General features: G+C 41.5%; 1 protein-coding gene across 1 annotated transcript in view; it reads right to left on the reverse strand.

Moving 5' to 3' along the window:
- efna2a (ephrin-A2a) overlaps positions 1 to 20,397 on the reverse strand; it is a 77,680-nt gene extending 57,283 nt beyond the window's left edge. The window contains exon 1 of the mRNA XM_078277422.1: positions 19,870 to 20,397. Within this exon, the coding sequence (XP_078133548.1) occupies positions 19,870 to 20,012 (143 nt within the window). The 5' untranslated portion in view covers positions 20,013 to 20,397. The remainder of the gene's footprint in view (positions 1 to 19,869) is intronic.

Here is a 20,397-nt window from a genome sequence, read left to right on the forward strand (position 1 = left end):
AACGTATAGAAAAGTCAGCAGGCAAGCGTTCCCACGCCTATACATCATTTATAGCAATGGAAAGACACACAGGGGTAAGGTATGTGCACATGAACACATGTACTCAGATGACCCGTTCTTTCTGCTTTGCGTCTTTGGGTATACACACACACACACACACACCTGGCAGAGGGGGTATGAATTATACATCCTCCCTGTCTCTATGCATTAGATAGAAAAAAGGAGCAATGGAGGGAGAGAAAGAGAGATGGAGGGAGAGAGGAAAAGAAATGGCAGCAATGTAAGTAGGAGATAACGTGTTCCTGATACGTAACATGTTATCCTGTGATGGAGAGGAGGAAAGAGGAGGAGGAAGTGGAGGAGAAGAAGGTTACATCCATAAAGCTATCACCTTGACAGTATGGCCTTAAGACAAACACGTTTGTTTTGGGTGTGTGTACCAAGTGTGTGTGTTATGCGTGTGTTATGCACAGGTCCACAGCTGGATGTAGGAATTGCTCCTAGCAACATCTTTCTGCTGCTGTGAAGCTCATTGGTTCACAGTTCAAAGAGTTCTTTCCTCTGCAGATGGGGGATGCAGGGAGAGGTAAATGCACACGCAGAAACACACACACACACGCACGCAGAAACACACACACACAATTTGGGAGGAATATTTTCTTTTCACTTCCCAAAAGCACCAACCTCGATTCAGATTTGTCCGTTAGGTGGAAAAAAACGGCAACAATTCAAAGCTAAAGTGCTTCAGGGATGTGAGGGAGAAACCAGCGTTTCTGCCGGAGAACCAAATCGACTGCGGTGAAAATGCAAGGAGGACGTCGTGCCTGTCCACTGGTGTCAGGAGAAATTCTCTGAAGAGCCGCCTTCTTGGGAATAAAAATAAACTCACATATTTTCAGATTGAGAGCTGTCCAGTTTTTGCTGGCAGTTACAGCGATACCGGCTGTGTTTTTGAAAACAGTTTTAGATTTTTGGTTTCTAATTCAGTTTGTCTTTTGAGTTTACATTTTATGTAAAATCAAAAGAGGGCCTTTAATCAGCTTGTTGTTGGTTATTTTCTCTTGTCACATCTGTTTCATCGGGGCCTTGAAATTCACTCCCTACATCAGGTACAATATGGACGACAGACAAAAGCACCATGCATATTAAAGTACGTTTTACTTAATACAACCACAATTTAAGCCCATTTAAACATCCCAGTAGCTCATTTTCTTTATGGTGGGTTTATTTTAACCTGTTGTGCTGCTCGGTTTTCCTCCATGTAGGGTTTTGTTTTGTGTAGTTTCAGCTTCTGATATCTAATTCAGTCATGTCGTTGCTTGTTTTTTTGTGTTCTGATTTGAAGTGAAATGTGTTCAACAGAGCACCTTTGGAAATGCAATACTTAATCTGCATTTTTTGTCTTGTCTTTGTTGCCGTTATCACTGCCACGATTAGAAATAAGATCAAGCTTGAATGGGTTTCATGGGAATTCAGTAAAAAAAGATGAATAAATAAGTGAAACAGCAGAGGACGACCAAAACAGAAGTTAAGAGATTCTCTCAATGTAGCTAGGCTATGGTGGTTTTGTTTCATTTTGTAGGCCTTTATAAATCTTCTTGCTCAACACTCTGCTATGAAAACGATCCTAAGATTAAGAATACCCTATTCTCTTCATGATGCTCATGCAGCTGCACCCTGCACTACGTCTGCATGGTGAAGAGGGGACAGCTTTGGATTCTGCAGTAAAGTTAGTTTGATTTGTAAATCGTCAACTATAATGGAATCGTCATGGGTTTATCGATTCGAGTGCTCGCAGCAGTTGCACTCACACACTCATTTATCCATGTGCACAGCAACCACACACACAGCAAAATGCATGCACACACATTCACATTTGAATAATTTCTTTTTTCCCCGCATTTTCACAGAGAAGTGGAAGGGCTATTATTGAGGATGGAAGTGTTTTAACAGACTGACTGTGCTCTCCATCAGACTCACATATGAGTGAAGAGGGAATCACAGAAAACATCTGAACAATGGCAGAGATAAAGTAGTCATTATTAAATAACAAATATTGCAAGTTCAGGAGTTAAAAAAAAAAAAAAAAAAACCCTGTGGAAAAAAGCCTGAAAATGCACACGATTGAAAAAGACCAGCATACAGTGCACCTGTAATGGAGCCAATTTGTGTTCAACCAAGGCTACATAAACTATGTCTGATCCACACTTGGCTTTTGTCATTTAAAAGCAACAACAAACACTGACTTTTCAAGTGTATGTTCTTCTCTCTTATCGGTCTTCTGAAAGCAGCTTAATATTCACCCATGAGCGTGGCCTAAGGGTGCCCATCCGGTAAGAAAGCCCTACCCGGGAAGGATTGGATCTGCAGTGTTTGCCCACAGCTATTTGAATTGGATTATCACAGAACTTTCCTGGTAGGCATACAAATTCATATTCTCCTCAGAATGTGAGATTTTCGAGTTCTCCCTGGGCAAATCATTTGGATGCAGACGGAGGCATTTGGTGTCACAGCCGAGAGACTCGGCAAGACACAACAAGGCCATCAACAAACAGGAGGCTGGGTTTGAGGAAAAAGGAGACGCTGTGCTGGGAGTGAAACCACCTTCCTCATTACTGACTCGGAGTCGTTTGCCAAGTTGCTCCCCAGATGCTTTAGTGAGAGTGTTTAGGTCCAGGCGGCAAAGGGGCCTTCTAAATAAGAGACCAGTAACTGACACTCCTGGCCTATTTGTTTCCTCTTTACATTGATGAGGTGACAGTGGTGTCTTTGGATTTATTATCCTGTCACCACAAAAACACACTACACTTTCATTTACCAACCATTTTCCTTGTGTACAGAAATGTACCAAGTGTTTGCTGCCACAATGAGACGTTTTTTCTTTTACTCACGTGGTAAACTGTTGAGCATCAGGACTGCCTATTTGCCTGTGAATGTAAGGTTATAAAACATCACCAAAGCATCAAAACATGCAGAATTACACAGATTTTCACAATGATAAGTGCAATTTGACTTCTACCTGATCACCCAAGGAGCATTTTACTGCCAGTTGTAGAATGGTCATGTATGGGGTCGGAGCCTCTCACGCGCTCACCAGGACTGAGTGATCAACAGTGTACACGCAGAGTAAAACATAATGAAAATCACAACTTAGCTCAAAAATTTATATTTTATCAAGCTCCTGATCATCAGCATTATAATGGAACAAAAGGAATACTTATTTTAGGAAAAAGAACAGTTATAAAGACACTTTTATCCAAAGTGACTTCCATTGACGTAACGATGGCGCAGCATCGGGAACAATTCGGGGTTCAGTGTCTTGCCCAAAGACACTTCGACATGTAGAGTGCAGGGGCCAGGGATCAAACCACCGACCTTCCGATTGGTAGATGACCGCTGTACCACCTGAGCCCCAGCCGCCCAATTGCTAAAGATAATGTTGCTATGAAGGATGAAAAAGTCAATGCTATGACCGGCCAAAATCACCTGTGTGCTAAAGCCACTATTAGATGCTGGCTTAAATAATCTGACTGTATTGAAGTGACTGGGAAACCCCTCAACACCCCTCAATGTAAATATATATGTTTACACACAAGAACTTGCATTCTCTATTGCTAATCACAATTCTTTTAATGCATGTCTTAATGGCACGTATTGTTTAAATTATTGTTCCATTAAGAAGATAGAGGATGCATGGTATAAAAACTTTATTAAGTTTAAAGTCGGTTATTGCAGTGGGCTACCTTTTGGGTTTACTTTGGGTCTAACTCAGAGACAAGCATTTGAATTGTTTCATGTAAAAAACATGTAAAAACATGTTTATTTGGAAAGCTGTAGGAAGCTTGTGCGGCTTAAGAAGAATAGCCTTTATTGTCATTGTACATGTACAACGAAATTGGATGCAGTCCTATCAGTGCATACAGCTTGTCCCAATATGTGTTGTTGCACAAATCTTGAGCCACAATAGCCACATTAATAGGAAACACGCCAGGTGGAAATAAACCATAATAATCGTTTAAAATAATGGTAACATAATCCCATTTTGTCTCTATATAGCGTTTGTGATGTGTTGGTAGCTGGGTTGAAAATGCATTGTTAGCTTTAAAATGCCTAAAATTAGATGTGAGATCTAATGTAGAAATGAAAAAAATGATTGCCCTGTTTTCCTGTTATAAGATGGTGCTGATTGGCCAATCTAAGTCTGTGGTTTCGACATCACAGGCACTACACCAACGCATTTCTACAGTCTTGATGGTCCTCTGGCTCTGCTAGGACAGAAAATCACAGATGCGTTCACTGTCTCTTCCTGATACTTCCCCTCTACACCATTTTATTCACACATCATCTAACACCTACAGTATACGACACAAGATTATTCACACCTCCACCCACAGCTGACTAAACGGACCAACAATTACAGAACACAACTACTGTTAGTATGTTTTTTTTTTTCATGAATCTGTTACATCCCTGTGACAAATTGGAGGCGTGTCCGGGATTAGAACCTACTCACCTCACATCCCCTACAGTTTTCAGGAGATGGGGGAAAAAAAAAAAAAAAAAACGTTCAGAAGTTTTATTTTGCCTACGCGGAGCTGTTGACATCTTGATATAAGGTTAAAGTATCTAGCATAACATCAGAGGGCACTCTACATTATCTTTTAAAACAGAATTACTGATTTACCATGAGCTCCAGGCTGAGTTATCACCTCTCGTCATGCTCACGCTTGGTTTTTCTGTTTCTCAGCACACACAGTACACTCTCGGTAAAACACACAAAAACCACACACAAACTCAAAAGCACATACACGCGCTTGATCCCTCACAAGCATACATGCTCAACTGCACAGATGCAGATACAGTCCCACACACACACAGTGTCTAATCTACTCCCCATAGACTTCCCACCTTGCTGATCAATAATTCATCAATCTAATCTTCAATAATGTTCTTAATCAAACTTTCATGTGACAGGATGACTGGGTTAGAGTGCTTTCAATGGAGGAAAATTAAAGCTGTCGTTGCGAGCCGCAGTATGCAACGACATGCAACATGCATGAGGAGACAACCTATAAGCACAAGCAGCGCAATGGTTGTTTTTGTCTGCATGGAGCAGTTAGCGATACGAGAGCAGACAACGGATTGAGAGCTAACTATTCTGTGACTCCTCTCTGCTAATGGCTTTAATGAGCTCTTTGGAGTCGTGGCTCTTTAAGACGCAGAAATGCAATGGGGGCCGGCGGAGAGAATGAAGATGTGAAAGGAAGTAGATGTAGAGAGCGATTAATGGCGAATAACTTAATAGAGGTGAAAAGAGTGGCGGGGGAGTGATAATAGTGGAAGTAGTACACATAATAAGCTCACACAAGCCCACCCACACTCACACCCACACATCAGCATTATTCACCAATTTTGGAGCCCGCAAGGAAGCTGCAGTTTACAGCATCGTAGCCACTGTAGTTGTTTTGTTTAGAGTTGACCCATTTTAGATAAACAAAACATCAATAACGCTTTCCTCAGCAAACACGCACCCGCACACACACACATACACACACAGGCAAAAACACACGCCCGCTCGTCTCCCAACTCTCTGCGAGAGGAAGTCAGCGAGGGTGTTTGAAGTGTGTTTGATCAAACAGAGTATGCAGCACCACTAGCGGATGCCACAGCCTATACTCCTCACTGCACCCAGAGACAGCAATACACGCCTCCTGTCAATTTTCTTTCTCTCCATCTCTCACGCTCTACTCTTCAGCTCATTTTTTTCTCTTTCTGCTCCATCTCTTCCTACTCCATCCCATCCCTAATTTTTTTTTATTTTGAATTAGTTTAAAACACTTTTTGCTCATTGCTTTACAAATCACATAGTAATTGCTTTAGACACTAATCTCATTAAGATAGCCTACATGGCTGACAGCTTTAAAAAACAAAAAAACTATTTCATTTGGACTCATTCTTCTTCATTCTGCTCCTATTTCATAACACATCCTTCTTTTCAAGAAGACATTAACAGTTAGCTCCTTCCAGCCATGTTCCTTGGTAGGCAAATATAATTCACCACTGTGCATAAACTATAAATATATCCGTTACTATCTCTTCCTTCCTTCCTTTCCTCCTGTCTCTGGCTTTACCTCGGGCTTTGGATGATTGGTGCCACAGCGAGCTTCATGTCACCCACTTTTTTGTCTGTGCATCCACATTGGGAAATAAAAAATGCAAACAGTCGCAGCTTCTGCAGAAACTCTGTTTGTTTAGAGGCTGATACCTTCTATAAAGAGGCATGCTCTTCTAGTGCAACAGCTATGAAGGACATCAACACAAAGCCCGGTGAAGAACAGAGCCCTCCTGCAGCCCCTTCAGTAATCAGGGATGAGAGGAGGTGGGAGGGGGGGGAAGCAAGAGAAGAAGAGCCCAGCAGTTTGCTTCAGAACCACATAAGAGGCGAGGAAAATGTTGCCAGCCTTTGATTAGGCCCTTCAAACTGGTGTAAGAATCAGGTTTTTTTCAACAGAAGCAAACACACTTACACACTCCTGAGCCACACCTAAACACCCACATAAACTGGGCAAAGAAATACAAAGGCACACGTGTATCCACACACAGTTGTCAGGCAGGCAGGCATAGATACATCGAAATATAAAAAAGGTGGACCATAAAATAGGAAATGAACAATATCCCCCTAATTTGTGACATAACACATCTCTGTGCAGCTGTGTGAGTTTGTTAAAAGGTGACGCCCCAAAAGGATGAAGCAATCTCATCAGTGGAGAATCCTCTCCTCATTTTCTATTTCTATTCGAAGAAAAGACAGAACTGCCAAAAAAGACTAATAATGTTCTCACATCTCCTCTTCTTCATTTTCCAGAGAGGCAACAGAGGGGGGGCGAGAAGAAGAATGTTAATGGAGTGCTCTGATTCTCATCTCCCAAACCTCAAGAGAGGAGAGGTGGGGGAGTAATGCAGGAGTTTGGGGGTTCTTAAAATTGGTCTAAAAGGAGGGGGGAGAGAACAGCACGGAGTAGGTGACTTATCATGGTGCTTTCATCACTGTGAGTCATCTCCAAAACCATTAGGCCTACTAATCACTCACTGTCATCATATTCATTACCAGTACAATCACCGTTATAAACAATATCATCGCTACTAGCATCTGTTCCATTATGCTTGTTATTGTCAACAACATAGCCGCCATCATCATCCCTTGAAAATCTTTCAGGATTTTTTATCCTTTTCTCCTCTCCTCATCACCATCATTATCTTTAACAGCATCTCCACTAGCATCACTCCCGACATTATTGTTGCTACACTGTAAATGTTAAGAGCTGTCCTGGCATGCATAAATTAGTGAACTTTACTCGTAAATCAACAATATGCACTTCTTACTGGATTTTATGAAGTAAAAGTTAATTGCACGGTAAATTAAACATTCCACTCATTTTTCGGAGTGAAGCTAACTTTAAACAAGTAGCAACACATTGTTGCAAATTTCATCAGAAGAAGAAGGAGGGCTGGGTTCTGAGCTTGTGCAGTACATATGCGGTCTCAGGACACAGATTGGTGCTGGAAAGCAAGAAAGACCCTTGGATTTTGAATATTTTGTCTTTAAAAACGGATTTGAAAAAATAAGGTACGTTGTGGCCGGGTTGGTTCAGTGGTAGAGCAGGCGCACATGTACCGAGAGGTTTTTGTCTCCACGCAGAGGTCCAGGGTTCGAATCTGACCTGTGACAATTTCCTGCATATCTTTCTCACCTAGCTGTCCTGTCAAAAAAATTAAAGGCGGAAAAGCCCAAAGAATAATCTTTTTTTTTCTTTTTTCTTTTTTTTTTTAAAGAAAAAATAAGGTAATTATCAAGCATGTAATAATTGTGTGAGTGTGTATTTCTGACTGCTGCCAATCTTAGATTGATCTTAATCTCTAAGATAGCTGTTTTAGCTAATTGGAGCCGCACAATATACTACTAGGAGAACTTGTTCAGGCATGCTTTGGCGGTAAATAGGCCTACTAGCTTTTCCATCGTCCCAGGATCGCCTGAAAGCCTATTAGTTCCAAATTTGAAATATGGTGTGGCAACACTATGGACAACATAGCCTCATCAGTTTATCATCATACTTTCATACTAACTTGAGGATTTGTATTTTTATCATCCTCACCATTGCCATCATCTTCCTCATTACTTTGATCAGTATCTCTGTCATCATCATTAGTGTTACTATCAACGACATAGCCAATCAACATTGTTATCTTCATCATAACACCATGTTTATAACTTTCACTATCTTTCATCTACACTCTCAATCTTCATAATTTTCATCCTCCTCATCATACCAGTGCAATTGTTATGAGCATCAGTCCCTATTATAATCATTAGTATTAGCAGTATTATTATCAACATCAGAAGTTCGAACATCATCATCGAGTCCATTGTTTCCTTTTTTCCCCTGCGGATGGTGGGCACCGAGTTGTTTAATCTCAAATTTCTCTTCAACAGGCAGACTTTCACGTGTGTGTTGTAGAAGATAATCCACCCGTAGATACTTTCTTCTTTAAAAGAAATACTAAGTCTGAAAACTAGCAAATGGCGACAAAAATACTTGGCAAATAGTCAAACAAATTGCAGCGGGGCAACAGCCAATCAGCCACAGGTGGCATCAATTATGTGCCATTTGCTTTCTTTGTCTTTGGGCATGCGCGTTGTTTTCCCACACTCTAGACATTGCGAGCCTGGGGGCTATCCACACATAACAGCCTGTGGATCCAAGCCAATTAAAACACAATTTAAAAACTATTATATCCAGCCACTGACCTTAAGTTGTAGAATTAGGCTATGATATATCAGCAACCGAGGTTGTTTTATGTCATGCATTCATCCAGAATTATGTGAATTTCTTAGTTAGACTCAGGACCACAAAAACCACACTTTCTGCTGTCAGCAGGTGGGGCTTTGTTCGTCAACTCCATCATTAGCATTAATATCAGCAGCACCTCGGGTTTACAAAAGGATATGTCCCATGTGCAATTGTTATAATGAACAAACAACCATAAACCCAATGCCAGAGATTCCAGTAAGTTGTATCCACTTTAGCAAATATGTTACTGTATTGCTTACCTGCTAAAAAAAAAAAATTATATATATATATAAAAAAGATTTTAAAATATACAGAAATATTAAACAAATATAAATCAAATTAAATAAATACAATGTTTATTGCATTATGTATATTGTTTTTGCTTTATTTATTGTGAGACAAAGACATATTTCCTGCCCTAGTTTTTACAATAGGGTACACTTGTATTCATCCTCCTGATCACCACTGCCACCACCATTACATCATCATTTATATAATCAACATCAAATGAAAACATTAACCATGGCCGCCACCATCCCTATCATCATCACTGTCACCAGCTTCGTTTTCCTCATCAAAATCTTAATCACTATAGTTATGTCCCCCGCTGCTTTCATTATGCATATCGTAATCATCTTCATAAACATCATTGTTATGATCAACGCTGATTTTATTGGTGTAAATAAATGCCAATTTTTTTTATTACATTTTTGAGCGAGAATGCTGGGGCTTTCGAGCTACACCAGCATATTCAAGAGAGGTGTGTAAAGCCCGGCGGAGAGAACACTCACTGGGTTGGAAACTTGAATTCTAAAAAGCAGAAAGAAATCAAACAGCATTGCTAACCACCACCTCCCTCATCAGGGGCTGAGACAGGTACGCTCCAAAGCAAATATAGGAAAAAATAAACATGCAGCTAAAATAACAACTCAGGTGGTGTAGAAAAGCTCTGAAAAATAGTTGCCCCAACATGAGTTAGAGTGCCTGCTCTCAGTCTAGTGCTCTAAAATGCAGATGACCAAAACAACCTTTGTTAAAAAAAAAAAAAAAAAGGGTCTTTTGTCCCTGAGGCTGTCAGCATCCTCCACAACACCAGATGAACTATTACAACTGCACTGTATTGAATCTGTACCTGTCCTGAATCTGTAATGTTAACAGTGTACTGTGTCTGAGCAGAGATGGAAGACACGTTCCCAGCCCGGTCTGGACTAAATGATGACAGAGTCTATCATCATCGTTATCATTTACACCTCTGCTGCCATCCTCATACATATGGTTATCATCACTAGTGCCATCACCTTCATCATGTCACAATGATCAATATCACCATCATCATCAAAACCTCTTATCCTCTCTGTCTGGAGGTGCATTAGATTAGAGGCCAGTTTTCCAATATCAAGCCCACAGAGTCCTTCTTAGAATTAGCTCAGGATTAGGCCAGAGGCGAAGATTATTCTGCAGGTCTGAGGGAATATTCCTGTGTGAGCATAAATTACACACACACTGTGGCTGGGTTAGCTCAGTTGGTAAAGCAGGTGCACACATACATATAGAGGTTTATGCCTCGACGCAGCTGCTGCAGGTTCAACTCCAACCTGTGGCCCTTTGCTGCATGTCATTCCTCCACTCTCCTTTTTCGTGTCTTCAGCTGTCCTGAGGAAATAAAGGCCTAAAATGCCCCCAAAAAATTATCTTTCAAACACACACACACACACACACACACACACACACACAGTAGTCTGACAAGGAGATAAATAACCCCGTCGTTCTTAAATGCGGTCCAAATATGTTTAGGGTGAACTTGGTTGCCAAATTGTTTTGTAAAAAAAAAACAAAATCAGGACAATTATCGGCGTGAAAGTTACGGGGGTCAGCTCTTCATTGAGTCTAGTCTCACCTGCAACGATGCCAAGTGGAAAACAGGGAGGGGAAGCATCCTTCACCTCACCCCTCCATCTTCTCTTCCTCTATTTTAAATGCCAACTTTCTCATTCTAAAAGCTGTGTGCGCCAGAGGGCATCTTTAACATTGGGTGAGGCTCCATGCTAAAGGCCAGCATTTCCCCTGTAATACCAGTCCCTCGACATTCACCTGCTGGGACCATCCAACCATGCGCTAGTTGCTTTCTCTCTGTGTGTCTGCCTTCATACTTCCAGAAGTAATCTTCCTTCCTCCACCACTTAGCCTCACTTTTTACACCTAATTTCTCTTTCCTCTGCATCTCCCTATCCTTCCGTTGTTTTGATTCGCTTTCCTCCACACAAACTCACCTCTTTCTTCATTGTTGTACAAAAAAAAGAAAGAAAGAAAGAAAGAAAGAAAGAAAGAAGTGGCCTTGTCTTTGTTATACACTCAACTTTTTGTCCTTCATATGTATGCTGTCCCTAATCCTTCAAGCATCTCTCTCCATTTCCCTTTCAAATTTTCATTTTTTGTCTCTCAGGACCAGTCAGAGGCGTAGCCAGACTTGTATGTGTTATTATCAGTCTCCAGCTGGTCTATATGAGGATTGAGCGGCCGGGGTCCCATCTGAGTATCAGGCAGACAGAACTGAAATACTCCTATTCTTTCGCTTGGCTAACACAATCAGCACAACCAGCCGGGACCTGCGAAAAAGTATTAGAGGGGAGGCAGAAACAAGGATGGAGCAGGAATGACAATGCCCATTGTTCGCTCTGTATTGAGTGCAGTCTGGCATCTTTCATATTCTGGTCTAGTATCTCCCTATTTTGTCCTCTCTTATTCATGCTTTCATCCAGGTCTGTTGGCCTCTCCGTCTCTTCTTAACCCCCCCCCCGGCTCAATGACTCTGTCTCTATCTCCTGACTCGAAAAGGTTTCTCTCTCTCTCTTCATTAAAACAACAACTCCTGGGATCTCCCCAGGTTGTTTCTGGGCACTTACATCATCATCATCATCACCAGCACTGCCATAGTCATTACCATCAACAAACCTCATTAGTGCAAGGTAGCAACAGTAGCAGCAGCAGCGTAACATCTTCACTGGTTCTTTAAACCAGCTTCTGCACGAACAAACAAACAAACGTGGTGGGAAGTAAACATTTCATGCATTATAGATTCAGTGCCATGCTGCTGACATACCTAACACATCATCACACTCCTATGGGCAGATCAAATGATGTTTTGCAGCAACTCGGGCTGGACTGAAATCTAAAAAAGGGCAGCTTTCTGTGAAAAATTCATGGGAGAGGTCTGATTTAATTTGCTCTGGGCAAAGTTTTTTTTTTTTTGGTGAACCTGCTTTGAAAAAAAAAAAAAAATCATTTCTAAGACAAGGATTATGATTCTAAGCCACTACCTTCATAACAAAAAACAAAAAAAAGAGAATCCAGTCCTTAATCCTAAAGTGAAGGGAAGATATACAATTTTATCACGGGGCTGGAGATATTTCTCAATCTGATATTGATTTTCACTGCTAATTGTTACGTTCACTGACAGTAGACTGTATGACACATGACTGGCAGCGCAGGTTAGCACAGGGACCTGGGTTGCCATTGGCTTGTCACGAAGAGGTGATGATCAAGTGTCATACGTGGTAGAAATAGGCCAGTGAAATTGTGAAATCAAGGTATGGTTACAAAAAAAGATACAGAATACATAACGTTGACAAAGCCAATGTTTTCTTCAATCATAATGCAATAGGATCTTTTTTTTTTCAGCACTATGTTGATTATAAATAATTTAAGCCATGCACCTTTGTCTTTTTTCACACCCAAAAAAAAAGGTCCAAGACAGAAACACTGAATGTCTTAGATAGATAGATAGATAGATTTAGTGCTAACAGTGTGTAGGAATTCAACACTTTCTTTTACATGATTTCATTCCCTATGTGTTTACCATGTGTGCATTAGACATCCCCTAATTAGAATGCATGTGCTTTAACAATACATACATTTCATTTCTAAAATAGATACCCTGAATAAAAAGCTTGCAGGCGACGACGTTTGTAAGATTGACTGTTCATGACATCTCCTTGTAGCGAATTCCTACCTCCCTGTGGGCATCGTCTGATTGACAATAAGCAGAAGAACAACTAACGCAGCAGTGATGTGAAATAGCTCAACCCTGGCACAACGGAAAAGGAGATGAAAGCGAAACTCACAGAAACTGCATGTTTACTGTGATTTCATTAGCAAACTACCATTTGGTTGATTTTATTTCAGGGTGGTTGACAATAAAAGGCGAGACTTACATCTCAGCTACTTTGAGAGGGATAACACAATAAAGTCTAGGAATGCAACTATTGCATTTTTTCCATCTTTCTAAATCGATTAATCATTAGGCGTGCAAAATGGCAGAAAATAGTACTAAATCACTCTTACTTAGAACTCAAGTTAACGTCCTCAAACAGGTCTTTTCCACGGCAAATGTGTTGGCTTGTAACAGCAGTTTGTTAAAGCACAGGTGTAATTAATCACACTAACGATGCTGTGCCAGTGAGCCTGCGTGCACAGTGAACCTGGAACACCTGCACGGCAAGCTGCCAATCATGAATGTAATCAGCTACACCTGTGTTTGAAAAGCCAATATGTTTGCTGTAAAACAGTCTTATCAATTGCTTTGCTTGAGTCCAAACAAAGAGACGTTTATTAGACATTTATAAGGAAATAAAGCAGTGAAAAACAGCAAATTCTCATATATATATATATATATTTTTTTTTTTAACCCAGAGTTAATGAATGTTTGCCTTTTTTGCTTGATGAATGACTAAAAACAATTAGTGAATTATCAGAATTGTTGATAGATTTTCTTTTTATTGACTAATTAATAATCTTGCCAGCATCATAACGTCTAAGACTAATTTCATTGTAGCTATAATACTATAAACACAGCACCCTGCAATGTTAAAATGTGTTGGAAATTTGCTGAGCTGTTCTCAGTTAATGCTTGTTCTTATTTGGTGGGACACAAAAGTCTGTTTTGGAACATATGTGTTTTATCAAAATTGTTGGATATGCAGACTTCGCAGAATGTGCCAATATCAAAACCTTCAGTGTGTGTAACTTCCATTCCTTCCTGGGTATGCGGTTTCTTCAATCTTACATCATACATGCCAGTGTGCCTCCACTGCATAAATGTGATGTGTCTTAGCTCTTCTTCAGCACATCCATGTCATTACGCGCTACATTTCCTTTTCACAAAATTGAATACAGAACTTTCTTTGTGGTCACGAATCACTGAAGTGTTTTGTCAAACAACCACGTTTTGACTTTCATGCTTTAAGTGAAGGAATTGGCAGTGCGTTTAACATCAGCAGGCAAACTGTTCCACTCTAATGCCCCCGCATATTTAGATGACCTCCACCTGTCAATCACAGTATTGAATCTGCTGATGACTAAGATCAGCAACACTAGATCTTGTTATGTAACGGTCTCTCCTGCTGAGCTGGGAGAAATTATTTGCCCTGACTTTAATTACTCAAAGTATCATTTTTAGCTCGACGTGAAGAGGCTCTGTACTCCACAGAATAACTCTCGAGACTGGCTTCTCTCAACATGAACCAGAGCAGTGCTGACATTTTAAACAAACACATGCAATGTCCAATCATGTAGGTCATTGCGAGAACATGTGACCTGATGTACAGCAGCTTTATGTGTGTATGTACAGAAAGAGGTTGCCTGAGGCAGTGTGTGCCGCTCAGCGTCCTGTAGAAGAAAAACATGCTAAGCACATCCCGACGGTACGAGAGGAGGAGGGAGGGAAGTCGTGAAACGAGAGAGTGGATAAGATAAGAGCTTGATAGAAAGACACCAAGACAGAGAGGAAAAAAAGGAAGAAGGATAGAGTGAGAAAGAGAGGTGGAGTGGGTGGTGATAGTGGTGATGGTGGCGGCAGTGGAAGATGGATTTAACCCAGGGGCAGGTTTGAGTCTGACAAACTGTCAGTAACTGAGCGGGGGTGACTACAAGTCTTCATGTAAATTGGATGCAAATCTCTATGTGTGTGTGTGTGGTAGGGCTGAGGAAGTGCTAGTGACTACTATCACTGGGCGCCACAGGGGACGCAACGGAAAGACAGCGTGTGTGTGGGTTTATGTGCAAGGACTTGTGGTGTGCTGATTGTGTGCATGGGCCGCGCGCTTGTGTGCACGTACGTGTGCGTGCATATGAAACTTTTCTGTGTGACAGTATATGTATGAGTGGGTGGGTGATCTGTGCATAAGACATTTCTTCCTCAAAGAATGTGTGGGTGCAAGTGTGTGTGTGTGTGTGTGTGTGTGTGTGTGTGTGCGTGTGTGTGTGTGTGTGTGTGAGAGAGCTAGTGCATGTGTCTCCAAGGAGATAGATTCTGTCCCATAGAATGAAAGTGTCGTCAACCATCAGCGCTTCTCACTGACACGGAGTTCCTCAAAGACACAGAGATGAAGAGAGAGGAGAGCGGCGGAACAAAGAAGAAAAGGAAAAGAAAGTCTTTTGAAGGATAAACCATGGGATTAGATAAGGTGCTCCTTCTGGACTATTGAGCCAGTATATATATATGTGTGTGTGTGCGTGTGTGTGCGCGTGTGTGCGTGTGTGTGCATGTGTGTGTGGAGGAGAGCCCATTGCTCTGAGCACATTAGCTGCTTGGGGTGAACAAAGCCCCTCACCTGCAAGCTTTATAATACAGGCCTGGGAGCCAGAAGAGGGGGCTCAGTGTGTGTGCATGTGCACACTTGTGTGCCAGCCAACAAGATGAAAAAGGATGGGCTTTTACTCAACGGACAGCTAGTCTGGGTGTATGTGCATATGAGTGTGTGCATGTGTCCCATATCTAGCTTTCACTGTGTGTGTGTGTGTGTGTGTGTTAGGGCTGCATGATATATCGACTCAATATCGTTATTGCGACATCATGTTGCGCAATATTATATTGAAAGGGTCGCGATAAGTATGCAATGTTTTTATATTTCTTTTTATTGTTTCTAATATGTCCTGTTCTGTAGACATGCAGCTCTTTGTTTATTGTTTTTTTATACTGTACAACCAGTAAAACATGTCCTGTTCTGTAGACATGGTCCTTATTTATTTATTCATGTTGTACCAGTCCAATATGACCGTCAGTTGAAATAACCCTTGTGTTGTAAGAAAACTTGTTTTATTTGTTATGAATCTATTTTGATGCGTTTTCCCATAAGTTTAGTAATTTTACACGTTTAAAAATATTGAAAATTAATATCGATATCGCAATATTCATAATCAATATCGCAATATCACATTTTGTCAATATCGTGCAACCCTAATACATGTGTGTGTTAGTCCTTTTATACATACATAAATCCCTTTATGTGGGTCTGGGAGATTTCCAGATCCTGTTCTAGTGTTGCCGTATTGTTGTGATGATAATGTGTCTTATGGTACTTTGTTACTGTGCGGCACCACGTATCTCATCACAACACAGGGATGGACAACACTCTGAGAGTGTGCGTGAGAGTGCTGCTCCCCGCCGTGACCAATAGTGTCCGGAGCTGTTTGAATTGGATTATCTCATACATTTTCTATTATCCAGCAAGACCTTGAAAGAGATAGGCCAGCTGAGAGCCAGAGCCCTTGATATAAAGGGTTGGTCCAATTTGTAGTATGCCTCCTCTCTCATGTAGGAACATATGTTTAACTCATTTTATGTATCTTGACTTATCCAGGTTAGTCTCATTGAGATCAAGGCACTCAACCAGACCTGGCAGCCCAATTAATTAGCAGGTAAAAAACAATTAAAACAGTCAGCGTTGGCAATGGTGATTAATGCCAGAAAAACATGCGAGAGAAAAGTAGAGCAAGCAAGGAGGAGGTTGTCAGAGAGGAAGTAGACAAATATTAATGGGAGTAACTGAAAAAGCATCCGTAACATTGGGAAACATGTAGCACCAGTGCCACATATACTTCCACTGTGGGGTGTGACTTGTCACTTCCAAGCAGTTTGCCACATTTCCTTCTTTGGAAACACAGACAGTTTATGCTAGGGGTACAAAACAGCGAGCGATTATCAATTCTACACATTTCAAGTCAGTACTTGTTGTGACCTTGCGGAGAACGTCCTTCTCAAGCTGTTTTTGGGTAGGAGCAAACCTTTGATGAACACAAGAAGAGACAACACATCCTGATGGCTCAATACAAGCGGTGTGCTTGATGTTGTGTGATCAATTGGGACACACAGCTGTTCATTTCCCCAGCTGTTTGTGTCATTTCGCTGCCTCCGACAATGGCGCCAGTGGATGCTATTCATTATTCTCAGTCTCAGTCCTCTGTGCCTAAATCACCATCCAGTATATTAATAGGTGACAAGTAAGAGCTTTTAGACATATTTGTGCTGGTGTTGTTCTTCATCTTTAAGATATTCGCCTACACTGTAGGCCCTACATCAAATGCGTCGTGGAAGGCTGCACAAAAAAGGGCACTGAGAAACTTTATCTTATGTTTTGTATGAAATTTCTCCTCCAAAATACTGGTCACAGCTTTCAAAATATCCTAGTTAATGCTACAGCGTTAGTATAAAGTCTGAGTTCGATACATGGTGTTAGTCCTACCTTGAAGAACAAGCTAGATGAAGACACATAGCTTTCCAGCAGCACGTACTGATCCTCCACACTTCCGGGTTTCTCTTGGACATGTGATCAAATAATCCATTTAGGAGTTAAGTGAATGTGAGGAAACCTAACACAGGTACATTCAGTTGGAATGATCTAGACTTGTACAGTATATATGTTTATTTTGTAAAAATTCTACTTGTGTATATGCAGCTACATTTATTTAATTTAGCATTTAAAGGATAATTCTGCATTTTTTTTTGTAACCCTTTACAAAAAAAGTATAGCCTATTATTTGGGGCCCCTTGTCACCTTTCAGCTGTCCCACCAAATATATGATTTCCCTACTAAAAATTCTCAAATAGTTTCATAGGCCCATTTCGAGGCCCAAAGAGGTCAAGTTATCTATTATTTCACAACAAATATTAGACAACAGTCCAAACATTCACACAAGTCTTAGCTGCATATCTTTGTTCTTTCCTGTTTCCTTTACTCATCTCAGGACCGCTCAGATTTATCTTGTGACTCTTCGAAGGGGCCCGACCTCTAGTTTGGGAGCCACTAGACTGTAGATATAAAGTAGTTAAAACTAGCTCCACCTCGACCCGCTACAACAGTAAAATGCTGCTTACACATTGCTGTATCAGTATACAATAATGTCATTACAATGAGCCACAGTGGCCATATTTCTGCAGCTCCTGTACTTTTACTTTTGAAACTGTCAGCAGTACTAATGTGCTTTTACTTTGGTAAGATTTTTAATATAGGAGTCTAACTTGTAATGGAGCCATTTTATATTGTTGTATTGTTACTGGATATCCCTGCCTCCGCCAATGCAATTAGGAAAATAACTTAATGGGATTTGTTATTGTTTTTTTTCCCAGTATCATCGTCTGCTGGAATTTCTCTCTTTTCTTTTTTAAGCAATGCCACAGCATTCACAGATCACAGCAAATAGCTTGGGTGAATACAATCTTACTATTACGGCCCAAACGTTGTAAATAAAACCCAAATCTTAATAAACCAGAATTGTCCTGTAGCCTACATTTCACATGAGCTGGGTTGATTGTGGTGTCAGTCTCCCCCCTTTTTTTTGCCGGTGGGCTAGTTTCTCCCCAAAGAAACTTGCCATAATCCTCAAAGTTTAGAGAGAGAATAAGCTTAAGATGAAAATTGAGGAATGAATGTTGTCAGTGAAAGGTCCTCACAAGTGCAGCGGCACCGACTTGAGTGTGTGCAGAAAAAGGCGCAGCATGAGCAATGACAGTGCCAGGGTCTAACAGGGGGAACCAACTTCGCCAGGGCTCCAGAGCCTAGATTCATTGCTTTAGTAGCAATGCATTTTTGATGTGTCCCCTTTCTGCTTCAACTTCTCCGTACGACCCTGACGAAATAACAGCGGCCCCAGCCACCGTCCATATAGCTTAAATTCACCCTGTGACGTTTGCAACGTGTAGGTGTTGTGTGCGCGTGGAGTGAGAAAGAAGGAGCACAGGGAGATGAAAAGAAAGACAGAAAGAGAGAGGGAGACAGCAAGAAAGGGAGAAAATGTTCCCCCTTGCCTGTTAAATATTTGAGAAGCCTTCTGTGGAAAAGTGATGCAGTCAGAGACAGGCCTGTTAGCGCTGTGTGTGTGTGTGTGTGTGTGTGTGTGTGTGTGTGTGTGTTTGGTTGATGCAGAGAGAGACAGGGCCGTTAGTTTGGACTAATTCAGCCATGAGAGAGCAAGAGGGAGCACTTTCACTGTTTATTTATCTACCTGGGAGAGAGAGGAAGGGTAAAAAAGAGGGGAGAGAAGAAGAGGAAGGGGTGGGGGAGAGAGAGAGAGAGAGAGAGAGAGAGAGAGAGAGAAAGAGGCTAGCCAGGTTGTCACAAACCATTAGACAGACAGACCCAGTGTGCTCTGCCCCATGTCAATGAGAGGCCCTGCTAAAGACAACCGCGTGTGAGTGTGTGTGTGTGTGTTAATGCGCGTGCATGTGTGTGTCTGCAGCCTCATGCACATGTGGGTGTCTATGTCTTCCTTTGTGTTTATTTGTCTGTGGATGTGGATTTTGCACAAGTGCTTGCAATTGACAGAGAAATAATGTGTGCTTATGTTTACTGGCACAAGTCGAAAAAAGGTTAAAAGCTGTGTGTGTGTGTGTGTGTGTGTGTGTGTGTGTGTGTCTAGACATTGAGGAGAAGAGGAGGCAGGCTGCCCTCATTGTCTGAGACAAAAGGAGCTCCATGTGCCACAGGACAAATATCTAGTGTACCTGCACGCACACACACACACACTTCCACTTGCGCCTTTGTGTGTGTGTGTGTGTGTGTGTGTGTGTGTGTGTGTGTGTGTGTGTGTGTGTGTGTTTGCGTAGCTTGCTCATTTGTAAAAGACATCAATATTGCAAAATTCCGCCAAAACACTGCTGAAACAGGAAGCGAGAGAATAAAAACACACACACACACACACACACACCCTTTAACCTTTTTTTCAACTAACTCGAATTAAAACTCACTTGGGGTTGGAGCTGTTCCAGTAGACAGCGTGTCTGTCAAATATGATCTTCTCCTCTGCCCACACGGACACCCAGGACAGGATGGTCAGCACCACCACCTCCATCACACACCTCTGTCCGAGCTGGCACAACATCATAGACATCCAGGGGGAATCTCTCTCTCTCTCTCTCTCTCTGTCTCACTGGGTTCAGGCTTTCACTGCGCTGCTGCTGCAGAAATCCTCTTCAGATCATGAATGTCCGTCTGAGCGTCTTTGGACAAATCGGTTCGGCGGTTCATGGATCGTTAACTTGGCTTGATGCGAGTTCCGATAACGCAAAGGCTCCTTCAAGTCATACTGAATGGTTGAAATTAACTTTCAAACTTCGTCTCGCGCGAACGGAACAGCAGGAATTCACATGTTATTTATAAGCGCGTCGACGGCGGGATGCTGCGAGTGCGTCTCCTCTGCAAGGTCCGAAACTTTTCTCCCATTACGCGCAGCCGGGGAGATAGATGCGCCACCTGGATTAGATCCCCCTTTTCTC

This window comes from Sander vitreus, chromosome 20 (assembly GCF_031162955.1).
Source record: "Sander vitreus isolate 19-12246 chromosome 20, sanVit1, whole genome shotgun sequence".
Taxonomy (NCBI): domain Eukaryota; kingdom Metazoa; phylum Chordata; class Actinopteri; order Perciformes; family Percidae; genus Sander; species Sander vitreus.